The sequence below is a fragment of the Macaca fascicularis genome, chromosome 12 (assembly GCF_037993035.2).
Source record: "Macaca fascicularis isolate 582-1 chromosome 12, T2T-MFA8v1.1".
NCBI lineage: Eukaryota > Metazoa > Chordata > Mammalia > Primates > Cercopithecidae > Macaca > Macaca fascicularis.
The window spans coordinates 71,687,095-71,709,905 of record NC_088386.1 but is presented as its reverse complement, the minus strand read 5'-3'; the positions used below and the strand labels follow the sequence as shown (position 1 = coordinate 71,709,905).

At 49.2% G+C, this 22,811-nt stretch overlaps 2 protein-coding genes and 1 long non-coding RNA gene across 5 annotated transcripts in view; 1 reads left to right on the top strand and 2 right to left on the bottom strand.

Annotated features, from left to right (window-relative positions):
* The window catches only part of HOXD3 (homeobox D3), a 37,855-nt gene extending 17,994 nt beyond the window's left edge, over nucleotides 1-19,861 (bottom strand). Inside the window, exons 1-5 of one of the 3 annotated variants that reach the window (XM_074009495.1) lie at nucleotides 19,442-19,861; nucleotides 9,795-9,925; nucleotides 7,789-8,649; nucleotides 6,419-6,532; nucleotides 3,238-3,570 (exon numbers count right to left, since the gene is read on the bottom strand). The gene's annotated coding sequence lies outside the window, so the exon portion shown is untranslated. Of the gene's footprint in view, nucleotides 1-3,237; nucleotides 3,757-6,418; nucleotides 6,533-7,788; nucleotides 8,650-9,794; nucleotides 9,926-19,441 lie in introns of those variants that run through there. The other 2 variants (XM_065525677.2, XM_074009496.1) reach the window with 2 other exon arrangements.
* On the bottom strand, nucleotides 230-19,861 carry HOXD4 (homeobox D4). The gene is made up of 3 exons (XM_015432391.4): nucleotides 19,442-19,861; nucleotides 4,209-6,532; nucleotides 230-3,667 (listed from the first exon to the last, which is right to left on the bottom strand). The coding sequence occupies exons 2-3, from the start codon at nucleotides 4,639-4,641 to the stop codon at nucleotides 3,333-3,335; spliced, it is 768 nt and encodes a 255-aa protein (XP_015287877.2). The 5' UTR covers nucleotides 4,642-6,532; nucleotides 19,442-19,861; the 3' UTR covers nucleotides 230-3,332.
* On the top strand, nucleotides 19,481-22,478 carry LOC102131505 (uncharacterized). The gene is made up of 3 exons (XR_282673.5): nucleotides 19,481-19,820; nucleotides 21,010-21,110; nucleotides 21,479-22,478. It is a non-coding gene; the product is annotated as an uncharacterized lncRNA (long non-coding RNA).
* The last annotated feature ends 333 nt before the right edge of the window (nucleotides 22,479-22,811 follow it).

Here is a 22,811-nt window from a genome sequence, read left to right as displayed (position 1 = left end):
GACTTCCCAATGCTCACAAAATATGGGGGCCAATTGGGAGTATGTGTATATGAGGGAGGGGGTACTAATAGAATTGCTAAGCCTTACATGGTTTAACCTTCACACTTTAGGCACCCCCCAAAAAATGGTGCCTAATTTATTGCAGAAAATAATAAATTGTTTATGTTAAGTGTTAGCTTTTAGAAGACTTAACAAAGAATGAATGCTTCTGTTAAGGCACCAAACAGTAGGGAGATTTTGCTACACTTTTTATTATTTTAAATATAGATCAATGAATTACATCAAAACTACAAGCAACAATTAGTATAAATAATACTTTAATCAGTGGCAGCAAAACATTGGTCAATTCTATTAAAAAAGCATCTTGTGTGAACAGACATCATAGGCTGACTGACAATGTCATCTCCCAACAAAAGGCTGCGATGGACAAAGTGAGATGGGAGTCAGAGGAGCAACGTCCTCAGCAAACACTTCACTCTCCCCCTCCCCCAGTCAGGACCCCAACACGGTTTTTGTTTTTGTTTTTAAAACACCAACACAAACACTTCTGGCTCATATTTAAAGGAACAAACTGGAAACAAATAATAGCAAATGGGCACTGGAGGCTTTCCACACCTAATTTTCTCCAAAGCACGTTCTCAGATGGAAACCCATATCCTTCCCTGCCCTAAGTGGTTGCCGGGTCCTACCCCTTCCATGGCCCACTCCTGTGGGCCCAAATGGATGCTGGGGTCCGGCTGGGACCTCAGGGTTGGGGGCTGCACTCTGGGCCATCCAGGCTCCATTAACATTTCAAAAGAATCCCTTGAAGCTGAGAAGGAGAGCTGAGACTTATAAACAAAGAAGTTGTTTCTCTGATTAAGTTACTTTCCAAAGTAGTGGGGCTATGTTTCAGAAGGAGCTTGGGTTTTCCTTATGAAAACATGTTTCTTGGCTTTCCTCTGGGGCAGGGATGAAGTCAGTTAAACCGTTGTGGCATTTGGTATGAAGCTGGGGGTGAGCAACCTGAACTTCTGAGGTGGGGGAAAATCTATATAACAAATCTCTATTATATATATGTAGTTGGATGTTGTGAAAATATATACCTTTTTCCGCTTCCCAAGGAGAAGGTTCAATGTATACACAGATTTGAGTTTTAGGAAAGCAGCTTAGCAACTTTCCAATTTGCCTAAGGATAGCGGCTCCTTTCAAATGGTACATCCAAAGACTGCTCTCCATGTTAGAGAGGAAAAAAGAAGAGAAGGGTAGTTAGAGTCCAAAAGGTTAAGGGTTTAGAGGTCAGTCCTCCCGGCTGAAATACAGCTAATCGAATAGAAAATTTGTCCTCTGGATGAACCTGATTCTGTAATTTACCCGAACTTCAGTAAAATACCTTTTCAGCTTCTCAACGTGAGGGCGTCAGAAAAAAAGATGTCTTGACTATGTATGAACTCTGTGCTTTTTGTCATAGAAACAATGATGTGAATAATGCAGGAATATCCATCTTTAATATCCCGACGTGGTGATATTCAAGTATTGCCATGTGCAAGTCTGAGAGCCAGGCTCACCCCAAGGAGGAACAAAGAGCAGTCCCCAGGGTCTAATACAAAAGACCAAGGCTTGGAAGACACTTTAGAGAAGCAGAATTTCAGCCTAGAGACTGCAGCGAATACCTGCCCTCAGCTCTCAGGAGACACAGCCAAAGAACACGCCTACAGAGAAACTCTTTTTTCCCTCCCACTTACATATATTTTTAAAATTACCACAGAAACCCTCTAAAGTGTTTTTGAAGTACTGAAAAAAATACCCCCTTCTGGATTTTAAAATTAAGTTTTAAGCTTATCCTTTCTCCCTTTCCCACCTTGGTCACTTTTTGATAGCTACAACATTTTTTGGAGCCTGAGGCCTTGGGAAGACTGGTTTCATCTCAGTATATGAACTCTGGTCATTAATTTTGACTTTTTCCTCCTTATGCTTGAGGGTCAGCATTTTAGAAAAATGAACTAAAGGACATCTCCCCTGTTGAGAGTGATTCCTTAAAAAACCACTATTCTCAAGGCAGAGATGAGTGCTTGAAAACTTTTATACTTTTACAAATTCTGCTTCTAATTAATGAGCTGAGGAAAACTTCCTTAGATTTGGTTTTTTAAAAAATTAAAACTTCAGGGGGAAAAAACCTCTAAGGCTAACTTTTGTGGACTTCTAGATTCAATTAGGGTTTTGTTTTTGTTTTTCCTTCTTAAAGCAAGAGTTCCTCACCTTCCCACTTTCTCCCCACCGCACAGCCCCTCCCCTACACAGGCCATACACTAATTCCTGTAAAACATTGCTATATGGGGGTATTTAGGGCATTTGGAATCCAGTTGGAACAGAAAATTCAGTCATTATCTAACCACCCAGTGCAGAGAGGTTTTGTTTTCTTTCCCCAGAAGGAAAATGTTGGACCATTTGTTGCTTTTTTTCCCTTTCCTTTAATCACCCAGAACTGGTTGTAAGCACAGTGCTGAAAAAAACATGTGGAAATATATTTTCAAGAACACAACTTTGAGTGAATCCTTTGCTTCCTTCTGGAAGGGTTAAGGGCCCCCCCACACACACACATTTCCAGAGAGTGGGGAGGGGTGGAGTTCAGAAGTAAGTGCACATATCTCTGATTCTGCTCCCTGAAGTTCAGCCCCTTTCACCTTTTTAAGATTTTTGGCATGAAGGTGTCAGTTATTTCTGTACCACATTTCCCAACAAATAAATATTTAAGCAAATATCTAAACATAAAATAACCCGTTTTTACTTCCTTCTTAGACCCTTTTCTTTGGACATGGGGCCACTGGGAGCAAAATATATATATTTTTAATCACACGAAATTCCATAGACAACCCAGAAAGTTCAGAAATCCTGACCCAGCTCTCTGGCTTATACTGAAAGCACCTAGCACAGGGGTGGCCAACCTTCTGCCTCAACTCCCCCACATTATTAGGCCACAAAGCTCCCTGGAGGGGTGGAGTGGGGGAGAATGTCCAAATTCACACTGGGATACAGCATCCATCCTTCATTTGCAAATTCAAAATCCAAGAGCGGTGATTTTCATGAGTTTAATGACTCGCCAATATTTTATGTTCTCAGTAGCTCCTGCCATATAATATACTTAGAGACAGAATGCCGCCCCCCCCCCAATCCGGCTCTAGGGAGGGGGCTGCCCTCGGGAAGGATGCTAACCTAGTCCGAGGGCTGCCTGCTTGTCCCAGGTCCACCCCACAGTACCTTAGAGCCCAGCGAGGTGACAGCAGGCCCGGCCTGCCCCCGCAGCTTCGGCTCAGCCTGGTGCGCAGGGAGAGATGGGCCCAGGGTCCCCACTTCTATAAGGTCGTCAGGTCCGTGTGGTGGTCTTTGGCCATCGGCTGTAAATGCTGGCCGGGGGTGACTGAGGAGGAGCAAGATGAGGAGGAAGATGAGGACGATGACCTGCCTTTGGTGTTGGGCAGCTTATGATCTTTTTTCCACTTCATCCTCCGGTTCTGGAACCAGATCTTGATCTGGCGCTCCGACAGACACAGGGTATGAGCGATTTCAATCCGACGGCGCCTTGTCAGATACCTGTTAAAATGAAATTCTTTTTCCAGTTCTAGGACTTGCTGCCGGGTGTAGGCCGTCCGGGACCGCTTGGGTTCCCCACCGGTGTAGTTGGGGTTCACTGCGAGACAAAACAGACAGGACAGGCAGGTCAGAGCCTGGCCACTAGTTAGGCCCCTCGCCTCCGCGGCTCACTTCCTGGCGCGCCCCGAGGCCCGCGGCCCTCCCCGCGCTCCCAAGCTCGCTTGCTTCCTCCCTCCCGCCCTCTCCCCGGCGCACACGCTCACTCCCACCCACCTCCTCAAACACACCCACATACCCCAGGCTTGCGGGATCCCCAGATGTGCTCCTCCTTAGGGCCCACCACCAGGTCCGGAACCCTCAAGCATTTTGGAAATCCCCCGCTCCTCCACAGCCTTCCCCCTGCTCTGAAAATGGAGTCCTCCCCCACCCCACCCCCATCCCCACCCCCTTTTGCGCCCACAGCCGAGCAGCCAGCCACATGGTCCTGACCTGCTCCCTCAGCTATAAAAATTTATGGGGAGAGTAATTGTGGCGCCCACGGAAGCTACACACGCCCCCACCTACACGCAACCCCTTCCAGGGGACCCAGGCCAACGGGCTGGGATGTAGATAGAGAGGTTCCTGGATCCGAGCCTTACCCGAATTCACGTGCACCTTCTTCATCCAGGGGTAGACCACAGCCGGCTGCTTGAGTGCTGTCCCGGGGGGCGGCTGCTTGGGGTCGGACTGACTGCAGGCCCGGGCGCCAGGCAGGGGCGCCGGCGGAGGCGCCGGGGGCGCTGGGCAAGGCTCTCCCGGGGCGGCGTAGTGACCGCCGGGGCCGTTTGGCTCTTGTCCGTGACTCCGCGCAGGCAGCGCTGAGCCAGGCCCGGGGCCGCCGCCTCCGAAAGGCTGCTCACTGAAGTCGGGCCGTGGGTAGAGCCCCGGGGGCTGGAAGTCTGCGCCCTGTGCACCGCCGCCGTAGTAGTCGGCGCCCTGGTCGCCTAGGTAGCCGCCCTGCAAATACTCCTCGCACGGAGGGAACTTGGGGTCCACATACTTGGAGTTCACCATATACGAACTCATGACCATTAATTTCAGAAGGTAGAAAATACTAATTTTTCTCGTGTTGTCTTTTTTTCTCCCTCCATAGGGCCCTCCTACTTGCTGTCAACTGAATAAAGTTGGGCAGCCATGTGACCAGGCCAGCCAATGGCGAGGGAGCAAGTTTATCACCGGGTTGGTGAGCATCTCATAATTTTCACAAATTTAACTAAATAACATACATAGAATCAAATAGCTAGCTGTAGCACATTTGAGAGCCCTGCCAGATATTAATGTAGTTCCAGTCCCCAGCACCCCATTCCCCTCAGGTAATCCCAGCTTTGTCTGCCACTGATTTTGCCAACCTTCCGTACCCCTTCCACTCACCCCCAGCTGAATGCAACCCCCCCACCACCTACACCAAGTAGGCACAGCTCAAGGAAGAATGAATCCTCCTATTGGGGTACAGAGCAATAAAAGGTGGGTGGGCGAAGTCGCCTTTGAGTTGGGCAGAGTGCCCCAGGCAGGGAGGGTTCCTGCCTGCCTGCCCTGCCTGCAGCCGGCGGGAGCCGGGACTCTGCCATACAAAGGCCGCCGTCCTGGCTTTGTTTTCATCAGGGTCACCCAAAAGTTACCAGAATCTGGCCAGCTTGAATCAAATTAGGCAATGAGTAACCGCCATCCTTTCTACCAGTGCCCAGGCCCAGGGGTTCCCAGCCAAAGCTGGGCCCTGCCAAAATAGCAGGGGGCCCTCGCTGCCCTTGCCCATGTAGCTGGGGGTGGGCTGGGATGGTGGCAAGGGCACCCCCACCTTGCCAAATTGCACCCTAGAGCTCCCCACTGGGCTTCTTCGAAGCTTGCTTTCTTCCCACAGGAGGGCCCCAAATACAAGCAAGCCCCTATTTGGGTACCTTTGCACCTCATGTTCCTGGAGGGCAGAGCTGGGACTGGGCAAGCTGGCCTTGCACCTCACTCCCTAGTACCCCAAAACCTAGCCCTTTGGCCCTGCATCCATGCAACCAATTAGGCTTGCTTTTCTCTTTTCTTTTCTTTTCTTTCTCTTTCTCTTTCAGTCTTTTCAGCACCCAGAGGATCCTCTGTTTAAAGGTGAGGAGCTTCCGGAGAGGAAAAGGCTGCTCTATGTCACTAGGCGCAGCTGATCCTCCTGGAGTCCAAGGTAATAAAACAGAGGAGGCTGACCAGCGCCGGCTGCTTCTAGTCCCCACTTCGCACTTCGGTCTCTGGCTATTCCGAAGAAACATGAAGTTTTTGCATCGACCATATATTCCCCTAGAATCGAATCTGTGACTATATGGATACCACACAAATTCGGTTCTACAGGGTATATATAGACAACGTTACAACCTCTGGTCCCACCCAGAGTGAGGTACCTAGGCTGCTGCCGGCCCTAGCCTCTGCCTCTGAGCCACCACCGTTGGACGCAGCCACCCGTACTTTCTGAAACAGTTCAGGTAGCCTGATGGGCTTGGCGACAATTTGAAGCAATGAGTTTCCTCATTCTTTGGCCAGGGTCAGGGTTACCAAGAACGGGATCAACCAGAATATTCTTCTTAAGAAAGAAAAAAAGAAAGAAAGAAAGAAAAATAATCCATCCCAAGGATAGCAGCTTTATTAACCCCCTCCCCCAGGATCCAAATACCGCCCCCCTCCTTATCAAGTGGTATTTTCCAGAAAAGAACAAATGTCCTTGGCGGCAGAAGAAAAAGAAGCGACAGGGGAATGTCCTCTGTCCACTCCTTTTCCTACTGCCTGACCAAGCCAGGTTGTCTGCCAAAGCTACTTCTCCAAGAAGTCGCACATTTACCTTCATGGGTCCTGATCCGGGCTGGCCTCTCCGTTCCGCTGCTGGCTGCTGCTGCAGACCCCGAGGCAGGCGCTGCTCACAGGCACCGAGCCGCCTTGGGCTGAGGCCGGCGCGCTAATGGTGAAGGGCAGGGCGAGGGGTCATTCGAAATCATTTACAAACATACCACAAACTTTCATTATTTTTGCTTTGCCGACAGCAGCACACAAGAGTACAAAAGTTCACAAATTTCACCCGCCCCAGCGCCTCGGCCCTGTGCAGTGCTTGCTCCTCAGTTCAGGGCATGGAGAGCGCAGACTCACTCAGAGCCTGGATGGATTTCAGGGGAACAGGGATGCCCTGGCTCGAATGGGGCTTTTGGTTGCCTAACTGTAGGCTGAAGGTGTTAGTTTTTTGTTTTTTACTGTCTTGATTGCCCTTCCTACCTCCAACATAATTCAAAAATTAGTTTCAAGCCTGGGCCTGGGCCTGGTGGGGTGGGGCAGGGATACTTCCCCTTCAAGCCTGGCACTACATCCCCCCATCCTTTGCTTCCACCACTTTACCTATTTCGTAGGGATTTTGGGGGTGCCGGTTCTAACAAGGGCTATAAGGCTGCAGAATCTGTTTATCCCGGGAGAGTCCCCCCAGTTTCCCTGAATGCCAAGGACTCCCAAGTATCCATCTTCCTGGGACACTGGGCCTAGGCTCTATCCAGACAAATTGAGGGAGCCTGCTGAGCCGGCTGGGGACTGGGGTGAATGTACACATTTTCATATTTGTTAGACGCTGTGACCTGCATTTCACCTTATTGCTCGACTTGTTCAGACAGGTCAAAGCCAACGAGTTATTGATGAACAAAAGCGTTAAATATTCACCTCCCGCTCAACTGCCCATACTAATGCTTTTGATCTCTCGGGCTTTTTGTGCTGTGTTCAGCTACAGGACGCCGAATGTGGGTTTGCTAGCGAGCAGGTTCTGCAGAGATAAGCACCCAGAGCCAGTGGAGGGGAGGAGAGAAGCAAGACCAGGAGGTCCCCAGGACACCAGATTTTCCAGACTGGAGCCCAGAGCCCCTTTCACTTGAGCCAGCCTGGTGTATAGGGGTAACTGCTCTTCTAGGGTGTGTACAGCCTACGAAGGGTCGACTAGACTGCCCAGTCCAGCGGGGCCAAAAAACCTGTCCCTGAGTCCAGCCGTAGCTTTTCCAACCATGAAGGAGGGAGCCCGGTTCCTGCAGCCCTCGCATATTCCAACTCTCATTAAAATAAAATCACCTCCGTTTTGCAGTGAGGGAGGGGCCACAGTTCTTTCTGTGACTCTCCCTCCAATACCATTGTCTTAATGAGATGGTCCTCCAGGAGGCTTCACAGGCCTAATCAGAAATGTACCTGTCTTTCGCGGCACAGGCAGCTCAGAAAGATCCAAACATCCAAGCCAAGGACCCCACGAGTCTCTGGCGCCACGCCTCCGCACCCACCCCACTCCACCGTCCTATGCCTCCTTGCAGCACCAGCGCCTCTGGGGCAGAAATTCTCCAGCTGCAGTTACAGAGAAGCAGAGGTGAAAAGAAGGTCCGTATCCCTCCTTGCTGAGCCAGTGCCCCAAGCCCAGGGCCCACACCGCTGCAAACAGAACGGGGGAGGGGCGGGGAAGGAATGTCCACGTAAAGCTCAGAAGCGGGTAGCTCAACACACCCATGCCATAGAGGATTGAGTTTTTGTTTTCAGTGAATTTTTTTAAAAACAGAAGGTTGGCCAGGCTAGAACAGGGTAAGAAGGGTTGGGCTGCGGAGGGGATTGCATTGCCTTGGTGTTTACTGCGTTGGTTTGATGCCGCTAATAAGACAGGCTGCTAATTAGCAAGCTCTTAACAGAAGCGAGCGCCTTGGCGGAGCTGCACCTGTGCAGAGCAGGGAAAGGCCGCGAAGGTCCAGGAAGGCTCAAGGAGACAAGGGCGAGACCCCGCGGACCGTTGTCTCAGGCAGGTGTCTGTGAACCAGGCCCCAGAAGAGCTTTCCAGGACCTCGATTTAGCGCCTCCACCTCCCGAAGCGGACTGACCTCGCAGAGCGAGGCCGGGGATGGAGGGTGGGGTGGGGGTGGGGTGGTGGAGGCAGGGCCTTTCTTCCAAATCCGCCCACTCCACTGGCTCGGCCCTTAGCCCACCACTTCCCCGCGATCAGTACCGCCTCTTCGCGATTCGGAAGAAGCGGGAAGATACTTACAGCGGCGCTCTCTCATGGTCCTGAACCTGTTGCAATGAAAACGGGGATCACTTAACTTCCACAGGATAATAAAGCAGAAACATAACACACAGAAAAATGACAAGGCCCAGATACCCCACCAATACCCAGACCTCCCTGCTTCAGGTCCCCGCCCCCGGGAACTGCGCAAAGTTCTCCGCGGAGCCGAAGACCGCAGTCGCTCAAGAGGAGAGCCGCGTCTCCATCGCCTCCCCCACTCCACGCACCCTTGGGCAAAACCTCACTGGTTACTTGGTCCGAGTCAGGTCGCCCGTAACAGGGTTTTCCCAGTGGGAAAACGAGAAGCGAAGAGAAAATGGGCCTTTGTGTGTTTCCTTCCTCGCAATCGGGCTGGGTGGGTGCAGGTACACTGGGGAGGGGTAGCCGCTCCATCTGCCCCTCACCCCAGCTTCCTATCTCTCCCACCCTGGGAGCAATTCAGCCTCCCATTCCAGCTTCAGGTTGGTTTCAAATTCCTCAGCCCCAACCAGTGCCCCCCAAACCTGTCTTCTCCTCCTCAAAGAAGAATCAGGCATGGCTGGGACTTGCCACTTCTATTTCAATTCAAAACAAAGAGCAATTTCCAGGGGGAAAAATGAGGACCCAAATGATAACCAAGGAGGAGGAAAATCAATGAGTTTAAAGGTGAATGGTAATGCTTTAGATTGTTATCCAGCTCTTAGGGTGTGACATCAATTTTTCAGGATTGCTGCTGAGAGCCCAGAAGACAATCTTAATATGCAGTGGTCCTCCCAGAGGCTGGTGTCCAGTTTCAAGTTTTCAGTCTTTCCTGATATTATTATAGGAAGGCAATATCAGAAATCTCAGGGACAAAGCATCTTCACCCTCATCCTCTCTTTCTTTCCCCACCCAGAATACCACTGTTTTATTCCACTTCTGAAGGAGATGCTCTTATGGGGAGGAGAGGGGCAATAAGTCCTTCTTGTGAGGTGAGAGCCCTCAATTCCTAACTGTCCCTATCCAGAAGGGAGGGCATAGGACATCGAGATGCTTATTCTATTTGTTAATTTAGGTTTAGGCTAAAATTAGAATTAACTTCGGTGAGACTTATCCCCATCCTAGGCAGAAAAGTCAGGAATAGAGAAATCTCCCACCTCTGAAGTTGTTGTGGAAAAAGTAATAAGTGACTTACTGTTTTTCTTTCCTAGTGGGCAGGGGAGCTGGGAGTAGAACTGTCTCCTTCTTAGCCCGGCGCTGGCTGGAGCCTCTCACGTTCCTATTGCTGCTCCAGGAACCCAGCATCTGCACTTGTATGCTCTTAACCTAATTTATGGTGGGAATTATATTTTGGCTTGTCAACTCTCAAGCCATAAAACAAAGTTTATTGGAATCACGTGCTCGTAAATAGCCACTCAGGTCCCATCTCTACAGAACCATAAATAATCTTTGACTTTAAACTTTTATTCACTAAATAAAGGTTTGCTGCAACTGTTTCCTCAGATTTAAATAGTTCCAAATATCCAAGATGCAAGGGAGGTCATATTCATATCAATACCCCAGACTTTTCAAATAGCATCTTTTCAGAGAAACTGTTTAAGTTGGGAGATACTGCTATTTGGATAAGGCTGGTTGGTGGGCATGTCTTATGATTCTTTGGCTGCATTCACTGTGAGTACCATTAACCCCTTTATTTCAATAATTTTCTAGCTCTAGATGTGATAGAGAAAGGTCAAAAGCCACTTCTTATTTGCTTATGACAGAAGTTGGAAGTTATTTGAGATTTTGTTCAAGTTTCAATAGAGAAAGGGTGGTTAGGGAGAGGCTCGGTGGGTTTGGGGGTGGGAGTGGCAGTTGGAATTAACACTTGGCTCCCTCGGTATTGTTGTGGATGGGCTTGGAGAAAGTCAAAGGTAGCCACATGCCTAGAGGTTTCTATAATTTGCTTAGATCTGAAAGGGAAGCCTTTGCAAGTGACCAAACTGCTTAAAACAGCAAGACTTGGGGTTTGGTAAAGTGAGAAAGTGGAGAATAGCCTCATTAGAATCTTTGGCAACTAAAACTCCAAAGAAGTAAAACAATAAAACAATAAAACAGCCCTGGTGTGAAGGAGAAAGGGTGTGAGGAAGCAAATGAGACTCTCAAACCTAGGAAGTCAGATGTCCCCACTCCCATAGTGTCTCCAAGCACAGGGATTAAGGCTCAGGAGCTCTGGGGGCTCAAAACTGGGTGGGAGTTTTAGGAGGCCTACCTCCACACCCACACTGCTGCCCCCACCAGGGAGAGAGCCTAAGAGAGGAAGAGGGAGTAGTACACTGCCGCTGTCCTGCTGAGAAAGCCAAGGAAACAGCTTGGGCCTGAAGCCGCCCTCTAGGAGAATGTGGCATTCTCTGCTTGGGAGAGGCTGGGGTGGGGATAAGAGAGAGGGAAAGATGCCCTCAGCTCCCACCAAGGAGCATAAATAAAAAGAGAACTGACCCCCTAGCACCCTTCAATAGCCCACCAGAGTTGCCACCAAACAGTGTAAAAACATGTGTGGTTTTGACTATTCTGATGAAAATAATGGATGTTCTGTGGAGATTTGTAGAGCACACACACATATGATTTCTAAATCAAATTCAGTTGCAACTGTTCCCATCAGAAAGGCCCATGAAACCCATAAAAGAGATCCCTTCATGCAAAGATCTCTTTGCATCCCAATTTCCACCCATTCTACATGCATTTCCAAACCCATTTCCTGATTTGACTGTCATTAGCTAGAAAGCAGGGGGTTATTAGCCTGGATTGTAAGGCATCCATTTCTCCTTTTTCTGTTTCATTAGCCATGTAGAAAGATATTTTTCTTTTATGGTTGATGGCATCTGTTTTTAAAAATGGATAAACTCTTCAAAACATAGTTTCTGATTCTGGTTAGCACCAGATGAGCAGCTGTAAAATAATAATAGTAATAATAGTTTGAGGGGTTGAGAAGAGCTATCTTTATTTGCCTCTAACCCCAGCACTTTGGGAGACTGAGGCAGGCAGATCACAAGGTCAGGAGTTTGAGACCAGCCAGACCAACATTGTGAAACCCCATCTCTACTAAAAATACAAAAATTAGCTGGGCGTGGTGGTGCACCTGAAATCCCAGCTACTCAGGAGGCTGAGGCAGGAGAATCGCTTGAACCCAGGAGGCAGATGTTGCAGTAAGCCAAGATCGCACCACTGCACTCCAGCTTGGGCAACAGAGCTAGATTCTGTCAGGAGAGAAGGAAGGAAGGAAGGAAGGAAGGAAGGAAGGAAGGAAGGAAGGAAGGAAGGAAGGAAGGAAGGAAGGAAGGAAGGGAGGGAGGGAGGGAGGGAGGGAGGGAGGGAGGGAGGGAGGGAGGGAGGGAGGGAAACGAAGGAAGGAAGGAAGGAGAGAGAGAAAGAAAGAAAGAAAGAAAGAAAGAAGAAAAGAAAGAAAGAAAGAAGAAAAGAAAGAAAGAAGGAAGGAAGAGGGGAGGGGAGGGAAGGAGAGGGGAGGGGAGGGGAGGGGAGGGAAGGAGAGAGGAGACCACAGTACATATTAGTTTCCAGGCAATTGTGATGAGCTTTTTATGAGAATGGGGTAAGGAGAAGACAAGATTGAGGAGAAACAGTGTTTGAAACAGTGATGGGTACCTAGCCAGGGCTAGGTAGACATTCTTTGAACAAATGGTGATGAAGCCTGGTGACTGAAACATGCCTGCAACCTTTACTGTGGCCTACACAAAAAGATAAAATTACACAGCCTACTCTGTATATTTAGACAATAACAGAAAAGTAGCTGTGAGTAAAGAAAAGGAGAGACGAAAGGAATATATTGAGGCAGACATCATTTATGTCTTATGATCTTAGGAAAGCGAGGCAAAGTGATTTAAGAGAAAGTGTCCACCTTCCCATAATCTTCTCTTGTCTTCTCCTCCCCCTCTTCCTTTTCTCCTCCCCTCCTCCTGGTCTTCTGTAGTTGAAAGAAAGAGTGGAATGGAGAGAGAATCTGAGTGGTGGGAAAAGCAGAGCTAGCATGTGCCAGTTTGTTGGGGAGTTTCCCAAGAGCTTGCAATGGCTGTGGTGATAATGGAAGAGGCAGTGGGGAAGGACAAGTTGAGCCTTCTTAAAAATCTGGAAGGAATTAATTTATAGGTAATGTGGGACTGTGGGTACTGTCCTTCCCCATGTGGCTAAAAAGAGCCTAGCAAGCTCCCATGAGATAGGGCACCTTGTAGGGCTCCTCCAACACCTGGGAGTCAAAGTAGCTCGCAGGAAGGAGGAGAGAGTGAAGGGGTCCCGGGAGGGAGCAGCTCTATTCCAAAAGTAATGAAAGTCACCCCTCTGCCCACCCTAAGGGCCCCTGCTAGGTGGCTCCAGGAAAGAATAGTCTCATTTTGGCTCTTAAGAGGCCTTTTGCCTGAAGAGGGTGGAGCTTTCCTCTTAAACTCAATGTTTGTACAACCAGAAGAGATAGGTGGGGCTTTGAATACGCTCCCTGGCCACCTGCATGTGGAGAAAGAAGACTGCCCAGGGCTGGTATTTAAGGACATAGTCTGGGGGTATAGCCAGAGAAGGATTGAACAGGGAGTCCTAAGCATGAGAGAAATGTAACTCTAAATTCCTGGCGCTATACTCTATCACCAAAACAGAAACATTTCTCTCCCTGTCCACATCCCCCCGCCCTAGTGGAGTCACTCATTGGAGCTCTGGCTTGAGGACCCAGGGAGGCAGAGGTGACCCCACACAAAAAGGCCAATAGTGAGAGAAGAGACCAAAACAAAAGGGGAGGGGGCTTGGGGCAAGATGTCTGAGAGCAGGGAGGCAAGAAATAAGGTTCCAGTGGTCCCAAGAAGGGCAGAAGAGGCTGAGGTGGCCATCTAAGTACTAGGAGAACCAAGATTTGTTTGAACAGGAGGTGCTGCCCTAGGCTGTAGGCAGAACACTGCCTGACAAGCTTGGTAGCAGAAGAAACTGTATGTCTTGAGAGAAAAATCTGACCCAGGAGGACTTCCTGGTTAAACCAAGCAAAGCAGCTTGGCCAAGAGCTACTAAGGCTCTTGTGAAAAAAGTCTGTAGACAGAAGTCATGGACCCAGAACTAAGGGTGAGGACTTAACCCTCAATTCTCCACTGACTCTTCCAATTCTTTGAAATTCCATACATCTTTTATGAAGAATTATAAAAATACCCTTTCTGGCTACAGCCCCTACACATGTTGGGGGGAGAGGCTCAGCTGCTGCCCTGGAGCCCAGATCCTGGGGCACAAGCAGTTGAAGGGGTGAGGAGGGTTGGGGGAAGTGGAGGTGGGGCTCCTCAGCTTCCTTGGCTGTTTTTGGTCTTTTGCTTTCCCACCCTGCCCTAGATTTTAAGAGACAAGGAGGGTCCTTGCCCTGGGGCTATAGGAGAACAGGAGGAACAACCAGCCCAGTGGGTGTGACTGACAGGACAGGGCGGTGATGGAGACAGTGATTGCAGGAGCTGGATAAACGGGCCTGCTCTCAGGAAAGACCTGAAGCCATCTGTGGGAGTGGAAGATGTGTCTGTGTGAGTGTGAGGCCTCCCCTACCTGACACCTGCCCACTGAGGAGTTAGGGCCACTTTCTGCCTGGTGTAATGCTGATACATTTAGGTGCCAGACATTCAGACCCAGTGGGCCAGGACTATGTGGCCCATAACAGCAATAGGTTAGGTCCCAGAACTATGTTCTCCTGAGTCTGCTACTTCCTGTGTGTTCAAACCTGTCTTGTCCTCCATAGAATTTAAAAATTTGGTGAGTGAACCAGGGGTCTTTTGCTCTAAAGGTCTAGGCCTGATTACTCAGTAAGAGGGGGATAATAAGAAACATGTATGTATTGAATACTTGGTATGTGGCAAAACACTGGTTTAAGTACTTAACCAGTGAGTTAAAGTACGTAAAGCGGTTAGAATAGTGCCTGACATATAGTATTGCAAGTAAGTAAAAATTCTCATAGCAACCCTTGAAGGTACTCTTATCCCTCCTTTTCAAAGAAATTAACACGTCTAGAGAGTTGCAGTACTCACCTAAGGTCACACAACAGGTAAGTGGGACCATGGCAGTCTGAACCCACAACCCATTGTCTTTGAAATCTCCAAGCCAAAAGTACGGGATCCATGGCCCGTTCCCTAAAATGAAAGTACTCAGCCTATAGGGTGGCGACCTTAAAAAACACAACCCTGGATGGAAGCCTAGGAGCTCTGGGGGATGCCTAGTTGTAGGGGTAGAGGGAACTTGATCTTTGGAGAACAAAGGATCATAAAAGGAGCAGGAGAGATAATTGCCCAGTGGTTCTCAACTGCCCTGGGGGGAGGATGTTTACAAAATGCAGGTCTCTGGGTACCATATCTGGATATTCTGATTCAGTAGATCTGGGATAGGACCCAGAAACCTGCATTATAAACAGGAGATTTGATGCAGGTCTCCACTGAGAATCCTTACCCTAGAGAAGGCAGTGGGGAGAGGGGGACAAAAGACTGCATTGCCAAGAGATAATGGAGGATCAGTGGGATTGGGTCAGAGCATTATTTAAGTAAGGTGTCGCTAGCTCTTGAAGCTGGTGCGAGGAGTACCCAGTGGAGCCCACAAAAGGCCTGAAATGCGCGAAGTGGTGGTAGAAGAGTGGTTGGGTGGTGTGGAATAGACATGCGCATCTGGCTAGTTCTCTCAAGCTGCAGAGCAAATGGGATTTACCTAAGCTCTAAGAGTCTCCAGAGAGTCCCAGGACCCAGGCCCTGTTCTAAGTGAGCAAGGGCAAGGCCCATCAGCCTGTTGGAGGGGGTACTAAAGGATGTTCTTTTCAAGGCTGTCCATTCTGGGTACCAGGAATCCTGGGCAAGGTGAATGACAGGACCCGCGGCCCAGAGGGAGGAGCTGGTTGGGATCCGCGGATTGGGCCCAGCTTGCCCCACACAGGATTCAACTTGCTGCTCCCAGGAGCGCAGCACGAGGAAATCGCGCCCCCTCCGGGAGGGCGGAGAAAGCGAGGTGGCCTGCCAACCCGGAACGGCCCTAGGCTCCCAGGCCTCGGAGCTGCCTCCACTGCGGGTCTGGAGAAGGGAACCCCTGGGGGTGTGGGGCGCAGCGCCGTCGACCCTTGTTCTAGGCCCCACACACTTTGCGCGCGGAGATAGAGGGAGTCGGTGAGGGAGGAGAGGAAAGCGATCCCTCCGCTCCCGCCCTTCCCGGCCGCAGCAGCCGGCGAGACGCTTGTCCTACAGCGCCTCCTTCTGGACGAGGCGCCAGACAACCGAGCAGGCCGACCACCAGCCCCGGAAACCTGAGGCTGAGACTTCCTCCAGCGGGCGGAGGTCTCCCGGCACCAGAGGCTGGTTCTACAGTGTCCCCTGGGGCGGCTGAAAGGAGCAAGAGGGACCTGAGGCCACCTCTCATCCCCTACCCCCCACCCCAGCACAAACAACAAGCTCGTGGCCTATTAATTAAGCGAACCCAGGCGGGAAAAGCCCTTATTTGTCCGTTTGTTTATTTATTTATTTGACTACTCTTCGCCAAGCTGCTGCGCCCCAGAGCCCTCGAATGTGCTGTGCTGGCATAACAAGATCCGGGAATGATCGGGCTGAAGGATTGGCCCGAAGTTTGGCTGTTTGAACAGGCGCCAGGAGGAAAGGCCTTTTCCCAAAGCAGTAGCACCAGGCCGAAAAAAAAATCTATACCCTTCCCCGAGGGGCAAATATATGCTATATATATACTGGAAAGAAGAAAGTTTCCTTTGGCCCCTGTCTCGTATTTGCAGCCTATGTCTAGCGTACAGATTTAAATTGGGGTGATGAGTCATAATGATTGGAAATGTAGCCAAAGGTAGAACTGTTCAGCTATACAGGGAAGGCTGAGATAAAGACAAGATGAGTAGCGAGCCTTGACGGAGGGAGAATGGAAAGATCGGGTGTATCTTCCTGCTCGAGTCCACTCGTCCCCTCCCCCACAACCCGTGCTTTGCCGATTGAATCCTCGGGCCGGACAATTTAACTGCACATGCGCTGGACGCCTGGCGCGCGTGTTTGGCGGGCACTGTGGGGCCCTGAGCTGTGCCGCCGGCGTGCACCGTGCAGTACGGATGAGGCACCGCGCACCGCTTCTATGCCTGGATGCAGAGGAGCTTGGGAACCTCATCTCAAGAAGCAGGAAACATACTTTTGTTTTTCAGTAAAATCTGTATTAAAAGCTTAAACTGTCCTTTCTGATTTGCAAGCCCTATTCCGCCGAACAAGCAGCATCTCCTCGTTGCCAATGAACACTCTGAAGGTTGTTATGTGGATCAGAAATGTCACATACAGGGCACCGCTTTCCTTGAATCGTTCTTCAAGGCGGGGAAAACCACCCTACATTCAGAGAGCACAACTTCTCCCTCATTCTGCAAAACTATCAAGTCTAAAGGACCAGTCCCTAGAAAGAGGGCATCTGTTCACGCCATTTCCGAAAACGTGACCCTAAATTGAATTTAAGTTGGAATTCTGAGTTTTTGGTGGCTTCTCCCCAGCTTCCGGTGCCCCCGTATACCCTGCCCGGCTGCCTGGCCGCCGCACTGCGGCAAGGCCGTAAATACCTCTAACAGCTGCCTGCCAGCCCAGGGTGAAATACTGTCTTTGTTCGATTTCCCTTGCCTTTCTGGTTCAGAAAACAGAACTCTGGCAAAATGTACTTGTTTGTAGAAACATCTGACGAGAAAATACGCTTTGTTTTCAGCTCTCGTGCTTGGCCACATTTATAATTTCGAGTTTCGCTCTTTCTCCTGATCCTCGCAGAGATCTCAAGCCCAGTTCATGGCCTGACCCGTCGTCACCAAGGTCAGGACATGCTACCAGCTCCCTGCTCTATGAGAGAACAGAGGTTTGGGCCAAGGACACCGGGAGTTATACTTCCGGGCTTCTCAGCTCTTAGGGTCCCAGCGTTTTAAATTTTCGTTTCATTTTTTTTGTTACGTTAACAGAAACAATGGGGTTATTTCCGGTAGTGGCAACAGCACGAACTAGTCTCCTTGAGGACTAATGGCCCGAAAGTTTTTGTGATTTGCGGATTATTTCCCTTAGATGCAATCGACCATTTCGTTCTAATAAGAATTAATGCTACCACGGGGCTTACAAAGAACCCCTCAGTCTTCCAAATCTGCCCATGACATCAACCTCTGCTGCGTAATCGGACCTGCACCCAACCCAGGTTTTTAGTCACCCAAGCGCGCTGGGCTACAGAACCCAGGGAAAAGCACTGAAGCTCTTAACATAGAGCTTGGCCATCAGGGCCACACCCCCACCCCCAGCCGGGTACCATCCAACCTAGGGACTCTTCCTGCCCCGGATCTACCCGGCAGGGCCTAGAAGCCACTGTCCAGGTGCCTGCTTTTCAATGGGGAATATTTTTTACCCCATCAAACAATGACCTCAAAGACCATTGTACCGTAGTAGAGAAATAATTACAAAATACAAACACTCCAAGTAAAAAAAAGAATCACTCAAGTTTCTTATTTGTAAGTGATCAGAATTAGTAATCCAGGAGAATTTGCAGGCATCAGCTGGCCACAAATCGTGGATCTCCATTTTGAAATGAGCACGATTCCATCATTAATTATGAAAAACACCTTTCCACAAAGATGACATGTTTTGTTCAGAAACGCTTTTATGGCCAACGTTGTTACATTGGAATTTTAAGAGAACAATAAGTTAGGATTTACCACTGGGTGCTTTGGGAACCATACCCTTGCCTCACGCAGGCCAGTCTCATGCGCAATGCGGCAGATTGTCCAAAGGTTTCATTTCACAATGTTCATGACGGGAATAGGCAATAGGATTTACGAACTGCATCCTCAAGTGCCATTCAAAATCAGAGGGAGAAAACAGCTTTTATTCTTCTGCAAAGGATTTTCTTTTATGCATATTGTTTCATTTCAGCAGTTTTGAAGTTGAGGGAAGAATGTTACAATGTAATATTTATTAGTAGGCGGAAAAAACCCCCACACAACCCATCAATACATTTAGAGAGCAAAAAGATCTACTCTTTTCCTACTCTGGCAAATAAGAAACACACGATGTTTGAACACAGAGATGTCTTGTATTTCTCAAAGATTTATTGGGTTTTTACCAAGACCTGGACCATATAGTCTGATACCATTACTTCCCAAAACATGCATTCATTTTGTGATATAAAATAATCCAAATTCACCTGACAGATTATCATATGTGGGAAGAACCTATCTTGAGTTGTTTAAAAATTTCTCTAAGAACTAGAGAAACATTTAAAAATATTTAAAATTCCATCTCATACAACACAAGGCCCAATAAACCATTAACCCTAGAAATTAACCAGCATCAGTCACTAAAGCCTAGATTCAAACACCAAGCACATCCTAGGAACAGAGAATTCACCCCACCCCCACCCAAGCCCCAACCCTCAAAAAACACCTGTTATTCTCCCGGGAACCTCTGGCCACGACCACAGATAAACCACAAAAACCACAGCTCTGTATAAAATGCCTTTAGTGACCCCCAGCAAGTGGAGATGTTCAGTAGTAACCCGTCTACACGCTTTCTCAGGGTGGGATTGAGGGGCTCTCCATCTAGACATTGGGATCCTGTCTGTGGCTACCCATCTCTCAGCATTTCTGGAAGAAATAATACTGCCCTCTTAGACTTCTGAACCCAGCCGGACCCCGCCCCGGGCCGCAGGGGACGCCCTAGGAACCAAGTAATGGGGGGAAGGGGCTTAGACAGCGACCCTCAGTTCCCCGGGAAATGTAGGCGAGCAGCCGAACTGAGCTGACCAAGGGGGTCGGCGCCCCAGGCTTCTTGGTGGCATGCTGGGGCGCGGGGAGGGGGCGACTCTTACCCGAAGGCTGCCGAGCTGCAGGCGGCGGTCGGTCCGGGCGTCTGCCGTAATCCACTAGGCGCTGCCCGGCTGCGCGCGCTCTCGGCGGCAGATACCCGCTCATGTTGGTGAAGAAACCGCGCCGGAATCGCGCGGCTGCAGTCACCTCGAGCAGGCCGGCTGCTCCTGGCAGGCGGTGTCCGCGCCGGCGGGGGGCTTGGCGCCCAAGGCCCCTTCCAGGCCCTCCCTCGCCGGGCTCCCCACCAGCTCCGGAGGTGGCGGCTGTGCGGACCGAGTGAGCGGCGGTGGGACCAGGCCGGGCGCCGGGCGGGAGCCGAGGCCGCGGCAGACTCCGCAATCCCGCAGCCGGCGACTGAAGCCCACCTCTGCAGAGACAAAGGTTAGAAAAAGAGGGGGTGAGGCTCTGGGAAAGCAGAATGCGGGGGGAAATTCGCCTGGGAAATCAGGAAAAAGGCCGTGAAGGCGAGCGGCGCCTGCACATGACCAGCCGCAGCCAATGACGACCGCAAATAGGTCATAAAAAGGTCTATTACCAAGTTGTAAATTTTCTTCAAACAAAAAGGAATTTACTGCAATTCCTTGCGGATTTTGCACATACAGCTCGCAAGCGCCATGTTTTTTCCTCTTCTGCTTTCTCTCTCCCCCGCCTCCTCTCTTCCTTCTCCTACTCCTCTCTCCCCATTCTCTCTCCTTCCTCCCTCTTTCTTTCTCTGTCCCTCTTCACCTTTCCCTTTTTTCTTCCCTTCGTGGTTCTTCCTTCCCTCACCCCCACCTCTGTTTCTCTCTTTTTCTAGGATGTGTGTGTGTGTGTGTGTGTGTGTGTGTGTGTGTGTGTGTGTGTTCTTTGGTTTGGCTCAAAACCTCTGCGCAGTTGGCCATTGTGAAGGAGGGAAATGAACTCAATGTACTGCTCACGCTCTGGGGAAGCGATCCCCACAGCAACCTCCCCCCATCTCTCACCCTGTGCCAGTCACTTGGCTTCTCCTCCTCTCCCCTCAGGAAAAGGCCTGTCCCCAAAGGCAGCCAACCACTTTCGGTTTCCCCTCCTCCCACTCATCTCCTTGCAAGCTAGTCCCAGTTATCTTGGGAAGAAAATGCGGGCTCTGCAGGCCAAGGAAGTGTGCCCCCACACACACCGCTCCATCGTAAATTGGGGTCCCTCCCATTCCTGGGAGGTTCTGCAGTAGGATAATCACCAAACAGCCTAAAGGCTGGAAATGGTTTTAGGTACTTGTCAACCTCTCCGAAACACCCGTTTGAAAGTCCATCACCTGATCTTTCTCCACAGAAACATCTTTCTGGACAGACAGGGTTATGGTTCCTGGATCCCTTCTGAAACTCCTTGCTCTACGTCCCCCACTAAGAGCAATTTTCATTTTTATGGAGTTTAATTCTAGTTCTCCCCTCTCCTCTTGCCCCCAAATATTTCCCAGTTGAAAAATGTGTTCAACGCAATACTGAAAAGACATTTGTTCAGGAAAAGAGTGACTTCCTCAGATCAGCCTAGAAAAAAGAATAATTCCTTTTCCTCAAAGGCCGGCATCACATTCCCTTTATATTTTTCACAGGAACTGCTCTGGTGATCTCCCGAAAGTAAATGTCCTTGGCTGGCCTCCAGCATTCCCCTCATGGGCATAGCCATGCAGCCTTCAGAACCTTCCTGAAAGAGGTAACACCACCCCCTATCCTTTTAAAGACAGTGTCTTTAAACTTCCAATACTATGTTACAAATATTTGCATTGGATATCTGTGTGTACGTTCTCTGCTATTAACATCTTCACACCCAGTAAGTACCTAAGTGGATGTGGACTGAAGCAGGAAGCAGCACAGCACCCTCTGGAGCAGGCCATTTGTTATCCCTTGAAAAAGTTCTGATGACCTTGGATGTTTTTGATTAAAGGACTTTTGCTGCCATCTGTCAGCAAAAGTCATATTCTTTCTAGAAAAAAGCCAGTGGGCCCTAACTTTGCTGGAAGGAACCACAGCAGCAGCCAGGGCCCATTAAAATGTTCTCTCTCCTCCCTTGTCCACCCCCAGATGCCCAAGGATTCAGCAAATACTGGGGAAGCAGAGGACACAAGAAACTTGGATGTGAAATAGCACTTCCTTCTGTATTACAGAATAAAACAATATTTTAAATTACACAAGCAGATGGGGCAAGTTTTTGGGCCCTCACAAGCCCAGAAGACTTCACACAGGTATACTGGTATATACATGTGGAATTGAGCAAAGAAGTTGTTTAATTCCAAAGTTTTCTGAGAAATAATATCAGTAGTCAGTTTGCCTCATTATCCTCTCCCCATCTTACCCAGATAAAAGCAGAGCTTTATGACCCTCCTTTTCAATTTGGGGAATGAGGGCTGCAAAGAGACTTTGCACAGAAAAAGCAGCCATATTTGCATTTTCTCCTCTTGTGCCCAGAGGTAAGCGATGTACTGGGCTTTGTGGAACCTCACAAAATGGCATCCTTGAACTGACTTCTCTGAAAACCACTGAGACCCACATCCTCTTTTGTGTGTTTCTGGTCACTGCAAATGGAGAGCCTAAATCACTCAGAAGGCTTGGTTCTTTCATTCAGTGTTAACATTGGAGAGTATTATTTTTCTCTAAATGGTTTACAGACCTCTCTAAGCCGACTGCTGCAGTCCAGGGCTGAAAAGCACTGTCCGGGATGGCAAAGCATTCTCTGAAGGTTTATGCAAATTTCTGCAGCAAAAAAAATGTTTGCTTGTTGCCTCAATGCTTGGATGTTGAAACATTTGAGCCAATTAGAAGGGCATCTTGTGCGCAAGTCACTGCCAGTCTGTCTGCATGAAACACCATGATGGGGGGTGGGGATGTCTAGTCAGTGTAAGAAAGAAGGTGGCGAATGTGTGTGATGTGTAATTCCCCAAGGTCTTTATTTGAACACAAATCTATGCTCTTTCCCAGCTACAAAAGGAAACATTTACCTACATGTATAATTAACACTCTGGGCGTGTAAGCTATGTATACATACAAATTCATATTCTAAAATACACCAGCTATTGCAACAGTCTTTGTCTGTACATGAGGTATGAATTTACTATGGTTTAGGGGGCCAGTGGGGCCAAAAGTTACACTTCGAGACCAGCACAGAATGCTGAAGAAATGACATTTTACCTCCTCTTCCTTCCTTGATTTCCATACCCACCCATACACAGTGCTCCCACCTGACAGTCTTGCCAACATTATTTCAGGGTTCTAAAAGAATTTGTGAGCATCCTTGAACAGGAGACAGCCAGTTTTACTAATATACAAAGGAGTCCTGAGTCCCTTAAATCCAGGGCAGCTGGATTTCAGCCAGCACTGGTCTTTGTATGGTTTACACTGGAGGCTGTTCCCCAGCCTC

Bases quoted from the DNA above. Each gene is read 5' to 3' on its own strand.
- HOXD4 (XM_015432391.4), bottom strand. From the start codon at position 4,641: ATGGTCATGAGTTCGTATATGGTGAACTCCAAGTATGTGGACCCCAAG. The intron at 3,668-4,208 runs GTAAGGCTCGGA...TTTGTCTCGCAG, and splicing joins GAAGGTGCACGTGAATTCGG to TGAACCCCAACTACACCGGT.